The 20165-nt window shown below is 43.7% G+C and overlaps 1 protein-coding gene across 2 annotated transcripts in view; it reads right to left on the reverse strand.

The window, feature by feature from the left end:
• Positions 1-19558, reverse strand: part of ACTN2 (actinin alpha 2) — a 105774-nt gene extending 86216 nt beyond the window's left edge. For both annotated transcript variants that reach the window (XM_034949515.3, XM_034949512.3), the window contains exon 1: positions 19172-19558. In XM_034949515.3, coding sequence (XP_034805406.1) covers positions 19172-19297 — 126 coding nt within the window. In that variant the 5' untranslated portion in view covers positions 19298-19558. The remainder of the gene's footprint in view (positions 1-19171) is intronic.
• Between the last annotated feature and the right edge of the window lie 607 nt (positions 19559-20165).

The following is a 20165-nucleotide window of genomic DNA, read 5'->3' on the forward strand; positions in this document are numbered from 1 at the left end:
GGTCTGGTTTTAATCAAATTCTGCATCACAAATTTCAGGCTTCCACTGCCAGGCTCACAAGACTGATTTCCATTTAGTCCATGGGCTATTCAAAATACAGAAAGAAAGGCACTAAGCTCTGAGACTGTATAACAGGAAACACTCTTTTCAGGGTTTTCAACAAAGCCAAATCTAGCCCCGACTAATACTGGTTTGAGGAATGACCTCTCCGATATATGGAATCACCCCCATAACTTCCAGAAAGGATGGAAACTATGGAATTTGGAAAGGTGAAATGCCTGATAAGGCAACTTTATACAGGGAAAAATCTATGCTCCAACGGGAAACTTGTGCATTGTCCATAAGCAGCCCTTCTAGGCTCTTCTACAAATCTACAGGTCACAGACAACTGATAGCAATGCAAAATAATTCTGTCTACAGACATTCAAATAAATCAAAGCAGAGGGACACTCCACCTCCCACAGAAAAAAGGGCCCCTCCATGTGCACATTCATTTCATTCCCGCTCCACAAATGTGTCTTACTCTTTGGATGCTCTTTTGGACTGGTTGTAACGGCTTACCAGTTTTCTCATTGAAACTGAGTTGAAGAACATGTTTAAATATTCATCTTTGTATTTGTACGACAGTCATGATTCTACTTTTATTTGAGAATTGTATTTTAATACTTTCTGGGTCTTTCTTCTAAGAAGAGTCCAACATTCCAAAAAGCTAAAATATTCATTTTCTGATATAAATTTTAGTAGTTTCTGTCATATTATATATATATATATTTATACACACACAGGTATATATTTATATGTTTTATCCATTGTTCTTGGCTCATAACTCTCATAGCCCTTGTTACAGTCTTTTGCTGTCATGCTAGGGTGGCTCAGGCCTCAGGAGCAGGCTTTCCCTGGAGGGACTCTAATTTTCCCTTGTCTTTCTGGCTTGGAGCTGGCCGTAAAGCAATGATCTGACCTACCTTATCTGACTGTAGGTCATAAGACCCTCATTTCAGAAGGAGTCCTGCCACAAACCTGGGAGAAAGGAAGGCTGCACAGAGAGGCTAAGAAGAGTCTGAACAGACAGGCCTTGCAGGGATTTTCCCACTCAGCCTAGTAGTATTAGATCACAGCCTTTTTGTTCAATCACATTTCCCCATGGTTCTCCAAGCTTCAATTATGCCTATCCAGTGAGGTCTCCTTCAAAAGCCCACGAGGATGGAGTTTGGAGAGCTTCCAGGTAACTGAACACGTGGAGGTTCCTGGAGGGTGACCTGCTGGGGAGGGCATAGAAGCTATGCACCCCTTTCCCCCATACCTCACCCTATGCATCTCCTCATCAGTATCCTTTTAAATCTCTCATATCATAAGCCAGTAAATATACATACCTGTTTCCTTGAGTTCTGTGAGCTGCTCTAGCAAATTGATCAAACCCAAAGAGGCATGAGAACCCCAATTTTAAGTTGGTTGGTCATTAGTTCTGGAGGCCTGGACTTGAGATGGTGTCTGAAGGGGGGCAGTCTTGCGGGACTGAGCCCTCAACCTGTGGGATCTGATGCTATCACCAAACGGACAGTGTCAGAATCAAATACACTGGAGTACACCCAGCTGGTGTACAGATTGCCTGCTTGGTGTACAGGGTGGCGGAAAGTGGGAGGAGACCACACACATTTGGTCACAGAAGTCTTCTGGGTTGACTGTTGTGGTGTGAGAAGAGAAAACACAGTTTGAGTTTTTTCCACACTCAACTTCCATGAAGACAGAGAGTGATTAATACACAAGAATGATACACAGAACTGAAGTCCATCATATGTTGATCTCAAATTACAGTACGCTTCCCTTGTCCTGTGAAATTAACGACTGTCTTAAGTTGAAGCTTGAGGCAGTTCCTTTCCCACGTCAAATTCTACATTTAAAACTCCGTATGCATCCTCATGTTCCCTCTTATCCTGATCACCATAAATAATACTAAATTTGGGTTGAATTATTTAGCATTTTTCCTATTTCATAAAGATCTTACATTTATCAAGAAGCTAAAGTATTTCCATCTGTTAATTTCCTTCCTGCTTAAGAAAATTTCCTACAAACATTTTATTACCATTTGCAGGAGTCCTTAATACTCAGTCTCCTAATTCTGATTTTTCAGCTGCAATTACTTATCTCTACCTGTCTTTAATCCTCAAATTAGAGTGAAGCAACATAACAAGGTCACCAAACATTCGGAGCTGTGGATTCCTGAAGCTAGTTTGCAATTCAATCTAGCTCTACATTAATTCCAAGGGCGTTTTAAAATTCTTGAAAGAAGATTTTAATTATTAAAAAAAAAAAAAGATAGAGCATTATCTCTCCTAAATGAGGGTTAGCAAATGATCCTGATGAAACCCTCCCCCCACCTTTTAACTGTTAAATTCAAGAGTTAAGACTAGAAATATGAAGATTCTTCCCAAACTATTTTAGGGCTAGAAGCATATGTTAAACTAACCAAATCAAATTATCTTTAGAATCAAAGTCTAAGACACGTTTGCTCCAAAAGGCAAAAAAAAAAAAAAAAAAAAAAAAAAAAAAGGTAGTAGGCCCAAAGGAACCCACGAAAGCTATTGGTGCCTGGTCATCTGAGCTTCAAGATTTTCTAAGCCAGGAGCCTGACTTAGCCACTAGCTGAATGTTGTGTGGGGTCACACCTGCCTCCCCCAGGCTGGCACAAACTACGTGGAGAATTCCTTTGAGGACTTTCTGGTAAGTAACCATATTAAGGCTCCCAACAAACAGCCTTACATCTGATTGATCCTGAGCTATGCTTCTCAAAATAACTTGTTCCCTTGGAGCCTGGGTAATTACGTGCAAGATGTGGCTCTGTGACAGGGCAGACCCAACTGTTGCTCAGTTTTAGGCAGCAGCAGCAGCATTTATTGTACTTTCCTCATTCTCTTCTTAGGGATGAATTCAAGCTAAAAGAAAAGCACACTGATGATTCTCCTCTCAACCCATCCGGCAACTGGGGAAGCAGCTTGTACTACACAGACAGCAAAATAAATATTCTTTAATTTAAGTTCACCATACTGCTACTATTTTCAGGGACCCAAATAAATGGCTGCCTACACACAGAGATGCAAGCATTCATTTAGAATGAAACAGCTCTCTGTAATACACCATATTCTCTGCATTGCTGTCCCAGACCAGAGAACAATTCTAAGTAAGGAACAGCCCACAGTCAGGTACAGCTATAGCTTTCCCCTACATATGGGGAAAACTCTGATTAACATATGCAATAAAAACAGAGAAGCTGGGCATTTCCAATGTTCCTGCCAACTCCACACCGGAGGGAATCAAGCTGGGATTTCCTCCACCGAGAGTTCTTCCCCAGGGCTCCTGCTGACTGGTATTCAGGAAAATGGGTAATAAAGTCTTTACATCCGGAGCCATTTCAGACCATAGCATATTAGAGTATAAAATACATAAATAGACGCTTCTAGACTATAGCATAAAGTGAGCTAGTAGGCACTCGGCAAAATGTACACACTTGTTTTCTCCAGGTTGTGACTTTTTTAATATTTAAAAACTTCTAATTTTAAAATGTAATATTTCCTAAATATTCTACAATAAACAGGTATTTCTTACGCAATTATTTAAATACATATCTTTAAACAATAATTCAGGAGCGCATAAACATTCATTAGCCTAGATTTCTAAGTTATTTTCTTTGCCCTTCCCTAGTTGTCTGTAATGATGTCGGCTAGCTTTACTTCATTAATCGTCCATATTCCTAATGGAGGGGGAAAAAAACGACTTAACTTGGATCCAATCCAGCAATCCTAGAGTTCTGAAGTTAATTTTGCTCAATGAAGCGCTACTTCAAGACTTTTTTACAGCTTCACATTCAAATCCCTGTTTTGATATCACATTTTAAAATCCTACTGGAAAGGGTACAGACTGCCCTATCCTAGGACTGCAGAATAGAAATCCTTTAGAGTCCTTAATATCCAGTTACGCAGATACCAGTTACAGCAATAGAACTCACCGTCACACATCAGGCATTTCTGACATGATTTTTCCTGCTTCCCTACCAAGTTCTTAAAGGCCTCCATGGTGACAGCCCTACCTGTGTCTCATTATAGAAATGAGGGAACATGTTCTATTCAACATGATTTATCACACAGTAAATACATTTGTCACCATTTCACTGCTAGATTTTCAAGTGCCTGAACATAGAAATAAATTCTTATAATTTTCAGAAAAGACATACTGTCAAAAGAGCAAATCTACAGACAGGACTTTGGTAACTGGTCCAGATCTTTAAATAAGGTTTAACTCTTCCTTTTGCAGATGTGTAAAATAAGTGTCACTAATGCCTGGCCCATATTAACATCAAACTGTCTAAAGTGTAAGTATATATGACATTTATAAAACCATATACATAGCATATAAAACAAAACCAAAAGTATAACAGTGAACCCCGTTTCAGAGGGCAACCTGGCCCGCAGGAGGACTCAGCCGGGCTGGTGGCCCCACAGCCCTCCAGTCATAGGGCTCACTCTCACGGTGTTCTACAAAGCTTGGTCTTCTGAAAGATTTATGAATTAAAAGATTCAGAATTACTAGACTATATATGAGATATATATACATATATCTCAAAGTATTAAAAATCTCACTTCACCAATGTTTACATTTTTAAAGTTCCAGAAATAGGCCAGCACTTTCAGAAAAGGCATTACTACCCTATGTACAAATTACTTGGGGAAAAAAAAAATCACTTGGGTGTCAATATGAGTTTAACCTTCCATGAGGCTGCCTGTGTATGTCCTCAGAACAGGGAGACCAAAGTTTGTAGTCTAAACTGGGCCACTTCTGAGAGTCAAAGGAGGTGCTATTTATAATTCCTCTGGGACAAAAGCCACAAACTGGGATTGTCCCGGACAAACCTGGAGATAGGGTCACCCTACCTCTGAAATTACTCCAGCCACCTTGGAGTCAGTTCATTTCATAAGGAACAGAGGCCCTGAGAGACGAAGTGACTTGCCCAAGGTCACCGGCTACTGTGTTGCTCCTCACACCATCTCTCATCTTTCAGGGTTAAAATGAAAGGCCCCCCAGCATTTTTCTGAGGCTACCCAGAACATTCCCAGATATGTGGGAATTCACATCTTTAACAGGGCAGGGGCCTGCTGTGTCTAAATACATTCCCCGGAAGCAGCCTTGGCAAGACGGCCCCTAAAAATAACCTTTCCCGAAGAACCTTTTCAATGTCTGTTCTGCTCCTTCCTCTGGCTGTACTCCGGGGGTGGCGGAGGAAATACAGATGCAGAAGTATCAAATTCAGCATCCTCAGACATTGTTCCCACCTCCTGTCTCAAAGTCAGGCTTATCACTCAAAGCAGTAACAGCAATGGTCAGTGGAGCTAAGAGAGGACTCATCTCAATAAACCTGATAGGGATGAGGGTCAGTTTATAAGATCAGGGTGCAGTATGAGGAGAGGGGTGTGCCTCACACACAGTAAATGTACTACCAGTACTGACTTCATACCTGGGCACTGTGGTAAGCCACCCACATATACAGGCCTCCCCATCTTCCGCTGAGCCTGAAATTCACTGGAATTAGACAACAGGGTTATTGTCTCAGAAAAGTCACCTCTAAAAATATCAGTGACAATTAGCTGGATGTGGTGGTGCATGCCTGTAATCCCAGCTACTCGGGAGGCTGAGGCAGGAGAATGGCTTGAACCCGGGAGGCAGAAGTTGCAGTGAGCCGAGATGGTGCCACTGCACTCCAGTCTGGGCTATAGAGAGAGACTCTGTCTCAAAAATAAGATAAATAAAATAAAATAATAAAATAAAAATATCAGTGATCCCTAGAAAGGCAGGTCTTGGGAATCTTTCATTTTTAGGCATAGAAAATGATGACAGTAAGTGCATGAAAAATCATAAGGAGAATGTGGGGTCTGGGGGTGGTGTACAGGTGAAGCAGGCCTAGGCGGCCAGAGGCAGCTGTGGGAAGTAGGGGGCCTTGGGAAAGAGGATTTTGAAACAGGGTAAAGCAACAAGCAGTACTCATTAGCCTACTTCACAGTTTTACTTCATGCCAGTTTCTTTCATAGCAAAGTTTTTATTAACCATTCAAACTTATTTTCCTTTTAGTCATCACCTATTCATGAAGCTTGGTTTTTCCTTGGCCTACTGGATACGGAGAGATTCATTATATTCTCTCTGCTTTGGGGTATGTTTAAAATTTCCCATAATAAAACTTTAAATAAACAGGATTTTTTTAAATTGCAAAGTGAGTTCTCAGTACTGCCATTTCAAAAGATGCTAGGCTCAGTCCCTGTGGAGCTCTGATCTGAGAGGGCATTCCTGTAAAGACACGGCACCCGTAGGATAACTCTAATCTATGCTCCTGCTTCTGAAAGTCTCATTTTCTAGTTCCAAAAGGGAGTTGACTCAGTGTCTCAGGCATCCTGGCTTCTTTTGGAAGTGCGTCAGACATACTAGCATTCACTCTGATAATGTGCCCTTCATGGGACGGCCCCTAAAACTCTCGAGAAGTTTAGCTGATTTCTCCTGTGGCCCCTTCCCTCCTACTTTGGTATTTCTGTTGCACAATGCAACTCCTAAAGCTTGACTGGGGGAAAATCTTGGAATGACAATATGGACCATGCCTCAAAATTCCGTTTTCTCACTGTTATCAGACATTCCCAGTTGTACCAGTTTAGAAATTAAAAAATTCACACACACACATATGCCCTTCCACAAAGGTAGGAGGTTTGTAAGTGGAAAATCAGAAATACTGAATCCCAGGCTTCTGCTCTGGGTTGGTTACAAATCCGAGCAGAAAGCAACAAAAACAGATAAAGTTTAGTGATAAAAATCAAGACCCTTACAGTTAAGCAGCCTGGATCTGAAATCCAGCTCTACCACTTTCAGACCAAAAATATGCAATAAAATAATTAGTATCTCCATATTTATAAAATTTCAATGATAGGAGAGAACTATTTCTACATACATTAGACAAAATTCTGTGTGCATTTTCCGGCTACCACTTCCCCACCCTCAAACACTGCTGGGCAACTCACTTAACTTGAGCCTAGCTAAAATAATGAAGATAATATTCACCTTTCAAGATGGTTGTGAAGATCCAGTAAAATCATACATAAGGTTAAAACAGTGCCTGGAATTTCTCAATAATAGTTGTTTCTCTGTCTTCTTCAGCAAATCATTTGGGATACTAGGAATAATATGTGAAAATCTCTCATTTTTTAATTCACTGGTAAAAATCCACATATTATCACTTTTACTGTCTGATTGGAATATTTTTTGGCTTTAGTGTTAGACTGAAAAAAATTACAACATCCTCTGCTCCAAATTCTAACATGAAAGACCAGATATGCAATAAAATAATCAGCCACCTCATATTTCATAAAATTACAATAACAGAATGGAAATATTACAGTCTATAAAACACAAAACACACGGTTTGTATTTTTCTAATCTGATCACCTGAATACCTGCCTCCCCTCAAAAATGTGTTTGTTTCAAAACAGAAAAATATTGCCCTCTACACATAATCTCTAAGTGGATTACGGTTTTCTATATGGCTTTTACGATTTTCATGACTGTTCTTTCTGACACCCAAAACATCTATAATATGTTTTAAAACCTTAAAACAAAACATCTAAATGAGAACAATAATTCATTTCCTTAATTCTATAAATGATACAACTGAAAAAGGAAGTCCTATCTTGGAGTTTAATTCTACATCATGTTTTTTTTTTTTTTAGGCATCTTACAAATGTTCAATAAAGCCTTCTTTAGCAAAGCCTATCATTGACCATTCTGAGTGCAGAAGAATTTTATGTCACAGACTTGAGCACACCACCGTAAGTAAATTCATAGTTTTTTGCTTCCTTTGAAAATATAACTTGTCTGGGTCGGGTGCGGTGGCTCACGCCTGTAATCCCAGCACTTTGGGAGGCCACGGCAGGTGGATTACCTGAGGTCAGGAACTCAAGACCAGCCTGATGAACATGGTAAAACCTTGTCTCTGCTAAAAAAAAAAAAAAAAAATACAAAAATTAGCCAGGCATGATGGCAGGTGCCTGTAATCCCAGCTGTTCAGGAGGCTGAGGCAGGAGGCTTGAACCTGGGAGGCAAAAGTTGCACTGAGCCAAGATCGTGCCATTGCACTCTAGCCTGGGTGACAGAGTAAAAGACTCTGTCTCCAAAAAAAAAAAAAAAAAAAAAAGAACTTGTTTCATGAGCTAAAAGATATTGCATTCCACAGCACCAAAGCTCTGGTTTCTGTTCCAGTAACTAAACCAACTTCAATGCCAGATTCAAGCCAACTGGCAAAGTTCCAATAGAATACTAAGGTGAGATTTCTCCAGAAAGAAAATCAAAGACATCTTGACAGTTCAGGTGGTTCCAAGTTGTCTAATACATGATGTTTTCATCCAGAAAAGCAAGACTTCCACGTTCAGTTCCCAACACTGCTTCCTCTAGGAGTCCTCTATTCTTAGCTCACTTTAGTGCCTTCTAGGTAGATCCTCTTCCACCTACCCCCTCAGAGTTGCAGCCATTGCATATGTAGATAACTTCCGTACCTAAATCTCCAGCCTTGACTTTTCTCTTTTATTCATTGGATATCAAGCCCTCAATCCAAATTCCCCGTATTTTTTTTTGAGACAGGGTCTTGCTCTGTTGCCCAGGCTGGAATACAATGATGTAATCATGGCTCACTGCAGCCTCAACCTCCCCAGCTCAAGCCATCCTCCTGCCTCAGCCTCCTGAGTAGCTGGGCATACAGGCACACACCAACACACCTGGCTGACTTATGTATTTTTGTAGAGATAGGGTTTCACCAGGTTGCTGTACCTGGCTTCAAATCCCACATTTTTAACTTCTACAAAACTCAAGAGCCCCTTTACTTTTACAAATGAATACCAAAGACATTAGAGATAAGGCTAGAAATGATTAGAATTCAGTTTTACAGCCTGGCTATTTTGTGGTATTGGTCAAGGGCATCAAATATAGTGGGACAACAATGGCCGGGCACGGTGGCTCATGCCTGTAATCCCAGCACTTTGGGAGGCCAAGATGGACGGATCACGAGGTCGAGATCGAGACCATCCTGGCTAACATGGTGAAACCCCATCTCTACTAGAAATACAAAAATTAGCTGGGCGTGGTGGCACACGCCTGTAGTCTCAGCTACTCAGGAGGCTGAGGTAGGAGAATCGCTTGAACCCGGGAGGCGGAGGTCTCAGTGAGCCGAGATCGCGCCACTGCACTCCAGCCTGGCAACAGAGCAAGACTCCATCTCAAAAAAAAAAAAAAAAAAAAAAAAATAGTGGGACAACAGCAGTAAAGTTGTTTGGGTTGAAATAAAGAGACTGTAATTTTTGGAGGTCAAAATGGTCAGCATCAAGTATTTCATATCATCCTATCTTACATATAAATTATCTTAAAATCCTCATAAACAGCAATGAGATTACCTACCTTCTAAAAGTAATTGTCATCTTCACATCTTGTTTGACTATAACAAAATAACTTGAAGACTCCACATGACTTTAGAAGACAGGATTTCTTGGTTTGTCTTTGCAATCTCAATTATAACTACCTTTGCAAAACTCAATCATAGCTTCATATTAAATACTGCTCCCATTCCCCCAAAACAATCTTTTTTTTTTTTTTTTTTGAGACAGAGTCTTCTTCTGTCACCCAAGCTGGAGTGCAGTGACATGATCTCACTGCGCTCCAGCTGTGAGTGCAGCTCACTCACTCCAATTCCAATGAGTCTCCTGCCTCAGCCTCCCGAGTAGCTGGGATTACAGGCACACACCACCACACCTGGCTAATTTTTGGATTTTTAATAGAGATGGGGTTTCACCATGTTGGCCAGGCTGGTCTCGAACTCCTGACCTGATGTGATCCGCCTGCCTCGGCCTCCCAAAGTGCTGGGATTACAGGCTTAAGCCTCTGCGCCTGGCCCCAAAACAATCTCATATTCACCTATTTGTACATTTGGTTCTCACATTCACTAATAAAATATATGTCTTTTCTAAGATAGCATGGCTTTTTATGAAAAGGTTGTAATGGATACTAATAAGAATCTGTTTTCAGTGTATAATAATTTCTAAAGACTATGACCAACACATTTACCCCCTAGCAAAAACAAATAAGACAAATCAAAGTTATGCCAACTTCTTGGTGTAGGGCTTGGCATGTATGAAGACTGCATATGCCAGTTCTTTCCCACGACCACAGAATCACTTGCAATCTTGTCTCCATTTTCCAATTCCAGCACTGTGAAGCACACTGCATCTTCAAAAAAATTTCCCCATGTTTTCTATACAAAAACAAATTTAAATTTATCCGTCTCTGAATCATAAATGAACTTGGAATTTTCTTTATTAAGTGGGTGAAGGTTTTCAATCTGGGGGGGGGGGAACTCATTTCAAATCAAATTCAGGTTACCAGAACTTCTTCTCATAAATATGGTGACAAATTTTATTATGATATACATAAATCTGTATAATTATTTTTTCAATTCTAAAAGCTCTAAATTCCAATTATTGATGTTCTTTTTTTTTTTTTCAGACACAGCACATCTCTTAACTTTTTTTTTTTTTTTTTTGAGACAGTCTCACTCTGTCTCCCAGGCTGGGGTGCAGTGGCATGATCTTGGCTCACTGCAGCCGCCGCCTCCCAAGTTCAAGTGATTTTCATGCCTCAGCCTCCCAAGTGGCTGGGATTATGGGCAGGCATCACCATACCCAGCTAATTTTTTTTTTTTTTTTTTTTTGTATTTTTAGTAGAGACTGGGTTTCGCCGTGTTGGCCAGGCTGGTCTCAAACTCCTGGCCTCATGTGATTCACCTGCCTCAGCCTCCCAAAGGGCTGGGATTACAGGCATGAGACACTGTGCCCAGCCTGAACATTTTTTAACGAAAAGCTTATTTCTCACTCTGTCACCCAGAGCGGGAGTGCAGTGGTGCCATCATAGCTCACTGCAGCCTCAAACTTCTGAGCTCAAGCAATCCTCTCACTTCAGCCTCCCAAGTAGCTAAAACTACAAGCACACGCCGCCATACCGGCTAATTTTTAAATTTTTTTTGTAGAGACAAGGTCTCTCTATGTTGCCCAGGCCACTCTCTAACTCCTAGCCTCAAGAGACAGCCTTGCCTCAGCCTCCCAAAGGGCTGGGAATATGGGCATGAGCCACCACACCCGGCCTTGACAGCTCAGACTTACAATAAAAATCAAGTCAGGGAACTCTTTTTGGGGACCTGAGAAAATACTTCAAGAGAACATTTTTAAAAAGCATTAAATGAGTACGAGTTGGGAGTTAACACATTCAGAGCTCAAAAAGTCATAAAGACTGTCAAAAAAGATTTTAATTGTTAAAATGAAAGTTTTTTTAATTTAAAAAGTAATTGTACTAAACGTTTCTTAGAAATGATTCATAATTTCTTCATTCAATAAACGTCAGTGCAGGCCAGGCATGGTGGCTCACACCTGTAATCCCAGCACTTTGTGAGGTCGAGGCGGGTGGATCACTTGAAGTCTGGAGTTCAAGACCAGCCTGATCAACATGGAGAAACCCCGTCTCTACTAAAAATAAAAAAATTAGCCGGGCGTGGTGGCAAATGCCTGTAATCCCAGCTACTCAGGAGGCTGAGGCAAGAGAATCACTTGAACCCGGGAGGCGGAGGTTGTGGTTAGCCGCCGAGATTGTGCCATTGCACTCCAGCCTGGGCAACGACAGTGAAACTCCGTCTCAAAAAAAAAAAAAAGAAAAGAAAAGAAAAAAAAAAATGTCAGTGCAGACTCTGTGTGAGTCCAATGAGGCACAGGGACCTACAGAGAAGAGCTACTGCTCATAGCCCTTGTTGGGGAGACAGAGCATCAGGTGACCCCTGCTCTAGAAGGCAGGCCTCTCAGTGAAGCAGCTGCAGAAGGAAGTACTACTAAGATGGGTGGAGGAGGGAGGGTCTATGGAAGAGACAAGGGCTCGAGTCAGACACAGTGACAGGCAATCAGGGACATGAGATCTTTAAAAACCTGCAGCAGGGATACTGGGGTGGTGAATGAACAGACGATGGGGCTAGTTCAGGCCTGGCCTCACCAACCACTGTAAGAGGCTTGAACTCTCTCTCCTGAAGGCAACCAAGAACCACAGAGACACTTGAATCAGGAAAATATCACGACCAGGCTTGTGTCTTATTAAGATCATTTTTGGTGGCAGCTTGGAGAAAAGCCAGCAGACGAGCATGACCCTCGGAAGGGTGACAAAAAGGGAGGCCACCACCCTCATCTCCGCAGGGAAGGTGGAAAGCCTGAAGGCCTTGGAGCACACAGGGAGGGGAAGAGGCAGGGTCCAGAGGACTCCACGGGAGGTGGTGACCCAACAGCCGTGGTGTGGGAGAGGAGGAGGGGGCAAGGGTAACACTCGGGTTTCTGGCTTGGGCGCCTGGGAGAAAGACATTTCCATTCACCATGAAGGGGAACCAAGCAGGAGGGTTTGAAACACCTTTGGCTTTGAAAACACCTCCCTTACACCAGCCTGGCTGAAGCGGATGCCCCTCCTCTGTGCTTCTCACAGACCACTCCTGTCTCTTGAACTAGGCTGTAAGCTCCTTAAGGGCCATGGTGGTGTCATCAACTCTCTCTGCTGGTCCCTAGGACTACAAAAATGTTTGCCAAATGAATGAAAGAATGAACCATCATGCTTGTGTTCCATTTATATTTTGCTCCTCACCAGGGTTGCAGGTAAAAACACCTTCTAGTTTCCAATCTAGAAAACTGTGTGTGTGTGTGTGTGCATGTGTGCAGATGTTTGTACCAAAAATTTTCCTCAGTCTTCTTCAGAAAGGCCAAATTCTTGCACTTAAGGTTTTCCTTCCTTTGAAATTTGTCTAGCATAGTAGTTTGCAAGCTTCTCCCCCAATCTCTGCTTTCTGTTCTTTCTGGAAGACTTAGTGCCGTTCCCAGGGAAACGGCGGTAGGATTCTGACTGTCCTCCAACGCATTCCGTGTGAACTCCTCTGCTCATCATGGTAGCACCCTCACCCACTCCAGAACTGCGCCTTTTCTGTAGGTGTCTCCCAGCTGCAGCAACCGACTGCGGTGCTTTCTGACAGTTTTCTGAGGCTGCGTTAATTAAGTTTCCCCGCTAAGAGTTATATTCCTCCTCCCACACTCCTGGAAAATCTTATAATGGGCTTAAGTTTCTTACCTGGTGAATGTGGCTGAAGGCCTAGGGCAACCCCGGGACACATCACGGTGTCCCAAATAGGCTGTAAAGGCAAAGAGTGTTTTTTGTGCCTCAGAACTCCTGCACCTGTGATTCTCCGTAGCAAACCACATGTATATTTATTACAGTCCCTCTGGGTGCAGAGGTTTCTTAGTGCCCACACAAGACTCTGTCTTTAACCTCTTCTTTGACACTTCTGCCCATTAAGAACTTTCTCTGGCTCTCAGAGACTATCTACAATTCCACCTCTCCCTCCCAGCAATGGCCATATGGACACCGGATTTGCCACCTCAGCACGGTGGCTCCTTTCCCTGCACGGAATAATGACACATCCTGTAAATACTTAACTTCTTATCCAGACACAATCTCCCAGTGGATAAAGAGACTCTCCTCATTAGTTTGGTTGTTGCTTGTCAATACCACTGTCTTGACATTAAAGCCCAGGAGCTCTAATGGGGAGGATCATATCTACTTAATTGGATTTATACCACAGCCTGCTGTGGAACAACATGTGGTTATTTAATACTTCGTATAATCCCTCCTGATCACTCTCAAATTGATGCCTTCCTCACCACTGCTTCTAACAGCCCCCTTGTTCTAATCCTCACCACTTTATCTGGATGGTCCCATAATGGGCTTTTGCCTGGGTCCCCCAGCCTCAAGCCCTTGTCCACTCAGATTTATCCCGCCAACAATACTAGTTCTGTAAGCATGGGTCTTCCCAGCTCAAAAAACCTCTGGAGCTCTGCGTGTCTTGGAGAATAAAGTCTGCACTCACCTTAGCATCCCAGGCCCTCTATAACCTGGCCCTTTTTCGTGGCTCCAACTTTCTAAGTTTGAATATGCATCTTTAGCATCAGGTATTATCTCCCTATCACACGTACACAAACACACCATGAGCCACAGACATATCCGATACAGAGCTAGGCTTTGGGAGACCTGAGTCCTGGTCTGGCCGCCTTGGTTACTTTCTCCTTCTATACTCTTACCTTTGAACTTCTCCCATCTCTTGATGAAAGGGTGAGTGAAGGGATGTAAGAGGGCTTTCATAGTGTCAAAGGTAAACACTTATTATATTACACTTATTTTTTTTTTATTTTTTGAGATGGGGTCTTGCTCTGTTGCCCAGGCTGGAGTGCAGCGGCACGATCACAGCTCACGGCAACCTCAAACTCCTGGGCTCAAATGATCCTCTGGCCTCACCCTCCCAAGTAGGTAGGATTACAGCTGTGCACCACCACACCTGGCTAAATTTTTAATTTTTTTTGCAAAGACGGGGTCTTGCTGTGTTGCCCAGGCCGGTCTCAAACTCCTGGGCTCAAGCAATCTTCCTACCTTGGCCTCTCAAAGTGCTGGGATTACAGGCATGAGCCACTGCACCCGGCTAACTTTTATTCTTGCACTTATTATTAAACAATTTCTTGTTAAATATGCACTTATTATTAAACAATTTCTTATGTTCCAAGTGTTCCAGTGTATAAATCCTATCTTTAAAAGTACGCCAGGCTGGGTGCAGTGGCTCATGCCTGTAATCCCAGCACTTTGGGAGGCCGAGGTGGGCAGATCACAAGGTCAGGAGATGGGAGACCATCCTGGCTAACACGGTGAAATCCCGTCTCTACTAAAAATACAAAAATTAGCCAGCTGTAATCCTAGCTACCCAGCACCTGTAATTCCAGCTACTGTAAGGCTGAGGCAGGAGAATTGCTTGAACCCGGGAGACGGAGATTGCAGTGAGCTGAGATCACACCACTGCACTCCAGCCTGGGCGACACAGCAAGACTCCATCTCAAAAAAAAAAAAAAAGTACACCCGAGGAGGGGGGAATGGGAAGTTAGTTTTTAATGGGTACAGAGTTTCAATGTGAGATGATGGAAAAGTTCTGGAGACACATAGTGGTGATGGTTGTACAATAATGGGAATAGACGTAACGCCACTGAATTGTACACTTATGATTAAAATGATACATTTTCTGATATGTGTATTTCCCCACAATTTTCAAAGTACATCAAGGTCACCAAGGGCCAAATCTCATGCTCACAAGTCCCTCACAAGTCTAAGCGCAGTGCTGATTAACAAATATTCGGCGCACAAGGATAATAATATTTGAACATTTACAGATCACTTTACAATGTATAAAGCCCCTTCACCATAAAACAGTTTAACCATTTGATCCAGACAAAAAACCCTGTGAGTTAAGAAAGACAGGTATTTATCTTCATTTTCTAGGTGAAGAAATTGAGACTTGAAACATTTAGTGATTCAACTGTAGTCGGGTACCAGGCAGAGCTTCGACTCATCTGGGTCTCATGAATCTGAGAAATGTCACGAGCTTTCTGTTAATCGTTGGTACAAACAATTAGTGCCTTTTCTCCTAGGAAAAATTCATGCAAGAGTATGTGTCATTAGGCAGGAAGAGCCTTCACCTTGTGCTCTAAATCAGCAGCTGCTGCCCACAGAACAAGGGCAGGGGCAACTCGAAGGCTCCCAGGCTCTCTATTTAATCCGGACCCTGTGGGCGGCTGCCTGTGTACACGCATCCTGCCAGGCTGCCTGACCCAACATGGCAACACATTCGCCTAAATGCCAGACTGACAGGAGGTGCTCCAAGGTGAATCCAGCCATCTCAACTGTGAAGAGTACAGAAGAATCTGAATTTCTTTAGGGACTATTAAAAACAATCAGAACACTTAGAAAAGTTTATCGATCATCAAGCCATGGACTGATTATGGACATAAGGACCCTTTACGTATCGCCACATATTTCGTTTCCTTAAAAGGTCTGCTCTAGCCTCCCAGTACAGTTAAGGACAGCGTCCTGAGCTTGTGAAGATAGCAAACATATTCAGCATTGCTGCTCTGACAAGTCACCTCCCAATTAGGCTTCAGTTGAGGTACAAGCTCTATGTGTTCCTTGGTTCCAGGAGATGTTTACTTCTAGACACCAACACTCTAAAAGTTTCAACAGTCCACTGAAGAGGTCCCAATTTACTTAGAAATTGATATCCCTAAACTGTGTTCTATATGGTAAAACATTCCAACTCCAAGAGTGTGCCTCAGCATTTTAGTGTTTTAAAATATTGTATCTGGGGCTGAGCATCGTGGCTCATATCCTTAGTATCAGCACTTTAGGAAGCCAAGGTGGGAGAATGGCCAGGAGTTCAAGACCAGCCTGGGCAACACAGTGAGACCCTGTCTCTACAAAAAAAGTTTTTAAAATAAAAAAATTAGCCATGTGTGGTGGTGCATGCCTCGACGTCATGGAGGTCACTTGAGCCCAGGAGGTCAAGGCTGCAGTGAGCTATTATCATGCCACTGTACTCCAGCCTGGGCAACAGAGCAAAATCCTGTCTCTAAACATTACATATTATATATATATATATACAAAATATACGTATGTGTGTATAGATATATATATATCTCACATCTGTACTACTGCAGGCATTTTTCTTCTACCCTTGAGTTGCATGAATTAAAATACTTCTTTATAGAAAATATAAATATTCCTAACCCTATTAACACACTCTTGTGTGTAACACACTCTTGTGTGTAACACACTCTTCCTAACACACTCTTGAAAGAGAAGGTAGACACGTTGAAACGCCTATTCGCACTCATGCCAAACCCACTATCTTCTGCAGTCCCTTCTCTTATAAAACACATTACACTTTTATAAAGTCCTTCTACAGCAAGGCTTTCCTTCCACACCACAGAGCAAGGATTACCATAGCCCATGAGACTCTCTGAACTGTAGATATAATTAGGCATCACATCCATTATAACGCCACGGACGTCATCATGTGCTACCAGCATCTGTTGACAGATCTCATACCCAGCATATCACTGAAATGGCAAGTGTGGAGAAGGCAGCCCACAATAGAAACAATGGCATTTTACCCTTGTCCGGTTCCAGCAGTTTGTCTCATGGGACATAAATAGAGGCCACCGCTCTGGCCACACTGAGCTCACAGTTCAATATTATTTTACTGACTTGAGCAGGGTCTATACCAAAAGTAGAAATAGAGAATCTTCTAGATCTCTCCTAATGTAGTTTTTGCCCCCCAAGCATGTACAACATTCAAACTATCTTAAAAAAAAATTCTCACGTTAAACTTTCTAACATTATTTTGGACTGGGATCAGGAAGTATGTTATTTTTAAATAATCAACTTTACTTCAAGTGCTATGCAATTATAATAATACAGTCAACATAGGAATTCCAAACCTAAAAGAATTCGAAGCCATATATCCAAAAATACTGCAAATATGTTAAAAGATTAAATATGGCAGAAGGGATGTCAATGTGGCCTCTGGAAACTGTCATTACCTCTATCCTGCTACTGTACTGTACTTAAAAAAAAAAAGGCAACAGAAAGCACTGTGATTAGACTATCACTTTCAAAAATGATGGGCAGACTACCTGTCCAATTCCTTAGCTATTTTACAATTCCTCATAAGAAAGCAATTTTTAAAACAAAGACCCGGGAGTTATCTTTTTTTTTAATCCATGAAAAGTGCAGTAATCAAAATTTGGGGAAATTCTTTTAAAAAAACACTCACTGCTAAAAATTAAAGTCACTTTTTAACTTCGTGCTGATGGATGATGCATCAGCTGGTCCAGATGACACATTAGTAATCCTCATGCCTCGTACTTCCTTTACAATCAGTCCTTTAAACAATAGTAGACGGCTTGAAGTTTTGTTTTTTTCTATTTATTACTCCCATTTTCTAAGAAAGGTAGGGATGGTAAAAGCCTTAAGAAACTCGGGGAGAGACTGAAATGTCGCTAAATTAGAGCTTTAAAATAATAATAGTAAATGGTATTTTAGGAGAGAGGGTAGACAAGAGACATCCTGATATAAAAATAGTGCTTGGTTATTTGATAATCATCTCTCCTTCCAGCTAACGCTGTTTGCTGCGAGAGGAGTTTGGGATGTGTGTTCTCCACCATCATACCCCTATTCACCAAATACTATCGCACAATCAGCTACAGTACCAATTATACAGAGATTCCCATACACACTATGGTCACCACAGGCTATCCACTTAAAGCAGGTCCTTAGAAGGGAAATCTATCTTGCCCCACGCCCAGAAAAATAGGCGGAAAAAAGTTCAGAGCGTTTGGCTTTTGCCATAACCCCGTTATCTTAAGGTTGGGTTGGCAGGTCTCTGTTGTCATGCCTGACCCAACCAGGCTCCCTGCCTAGTCAAGTAAGAGGCGGGATTAAGCCTCCTGGTGAGCATTCCCTATTTATTCCAGCCAAGAGGATCAAGAGGAAACCTTGAAATAGTGGAATGTTCCACTGGGCCCCCAGAGAACGCCAATCAAAATGGGGAGGGAGCTTTTAGAAGCTGGCTGACTCCTTCGTCCCTGTGTGCTTACCTCAATGAACTATAAATAGAGTGTGAAATAATTGTCACTATCGGTAAATGTCTAGTGTTCATACAACATCCCTCTCCAAGGAACCCAAAAGATTGAATAAATGACTTTCCATGACTCTAGGGGCAGCCCGGTGGAAATTGCAATGAAGCTGATGTTCTTTTGCTTCTTTCAATGGGGAAGAGAGAGGCTGGGGTAAATGGACACAAACGGGCCAGGAGAGTATAACTCGGGGGCCAAGGTCACAGACTCAAGGGGTCAGGAGCAGACCAGAGACCCCTTCAGATCCTGGTCTAACGCGGGTTGGTGTGAGGAACAGAACCACATCTGTAACTCCGATGCTGCTAACGCGCGCGCGCGCGCACACACACGACGCCCAGTGTCCTGCCTGTCCCCGGACGTGTCCTCTTTCCTAAGGGGCCCCCGGGGCTGCGAGGGCACAGGACAGCACAGCACCTCCACAAAGCGCCCTCTCGCCAGTCGCCAGGCCACGCGGCCACGCGCACGGGAGCCCCGCGGGGGACCCGGCCCCACCACGCGCGGGCGGCCCGCGGGCCCCTGCTGACCTTCCTCTGCTGCTTCTCCCAGGCTGGGTCCAGGAGCAGGTCGCGGTCCCACTCCTCCTCCTGGATCATGTACTCATCCTCGTCGTACACGTAGTTGTACTGCACGCCGGGCTCTATCTGGTTCATGGCGCTCGGTTGGCCGGGGCTGCGGCGGGGCGCGAGGGGCTCGGACGCACGGGCTGACTGGCAAACGGACCCACGGAGGCGGCGGGTGGCGGGCGCGGGGTGACCTTCGCGCGGCTCCTCTCGGGGCGACACGCCTGGGCGCTGGGTCTCGGGCGAAGCACCAGCTCCGGCTGCGAGCAGCTGCCGCGCGGCTTAATAGCCGCGCCGCCCGTCACGTGGCCGCCCGGCCGCGCCCCCGCCGCCACCGCCCCCGGCCCCGCCCGTCGGGCCCCAGCCCGCCCCGCCCCGAGCACGTGCGGGCGGACAAGGGCGCCGGGCCCCTCCACGGTCTCCCCTGCAGCCGCCGCCCAGAGGCCGCCTGCACGCCTTCCGCCGAGGCCTCCGGGAACGTGAGGGGAGCGGCCGGCCCCCAGCAGAACCACGCCTGCCACCCACGCTCTGAGAGCGGCTGGTTAGCGGCGCGGGGTCCGTCGGTGTCCCGGGTGGGTGATCGCGAGCCAGGGGAGGGACACCTAAGAGGCTGGGTCCCTGACCACCCCAACACAGCCAAGTTTTCCAAATATCATTTGGATATTCGCGTTTTCCATATATTCCCACATATTCATTGGAGACCTCTCTCCCCTCTCTCTCCTCTCTCTCTCTCGTGCCTCTCTTTCTCTCCGCTCATCTGTCCCTCTCTCTTGTGTCTCTCTCTCGTCTGTCTCTCTCTCATCTCTGTCCCTCTTTCTCCAGTGTCTCTCTCTCATAGATCTCTCTCATATCTCTCTCTCATCTCTGTCTCTCCTGTGTCTCTCTCACGTGTCTCTCTCTCCTCTCATCTCTGTCTCTCTCGTGTCTCACTGTCTCTCATCTGTCTCTCGTGTCTCTC

Source organism: Pan paniscus, chromosome 1, assembly GCF_029289425.2.
Source record: "Pan paniscus chromosome 1, NHGRI_mPanPan1-v2.0_pri, whole genome shotgun sequence".
Classification (NCBI taxonomy): domain Eukaryota; kingdom Metazoa; phylum Chordata; class Mammalia; order Primates; family Hominidae; genus Pan; species Pan paniscus.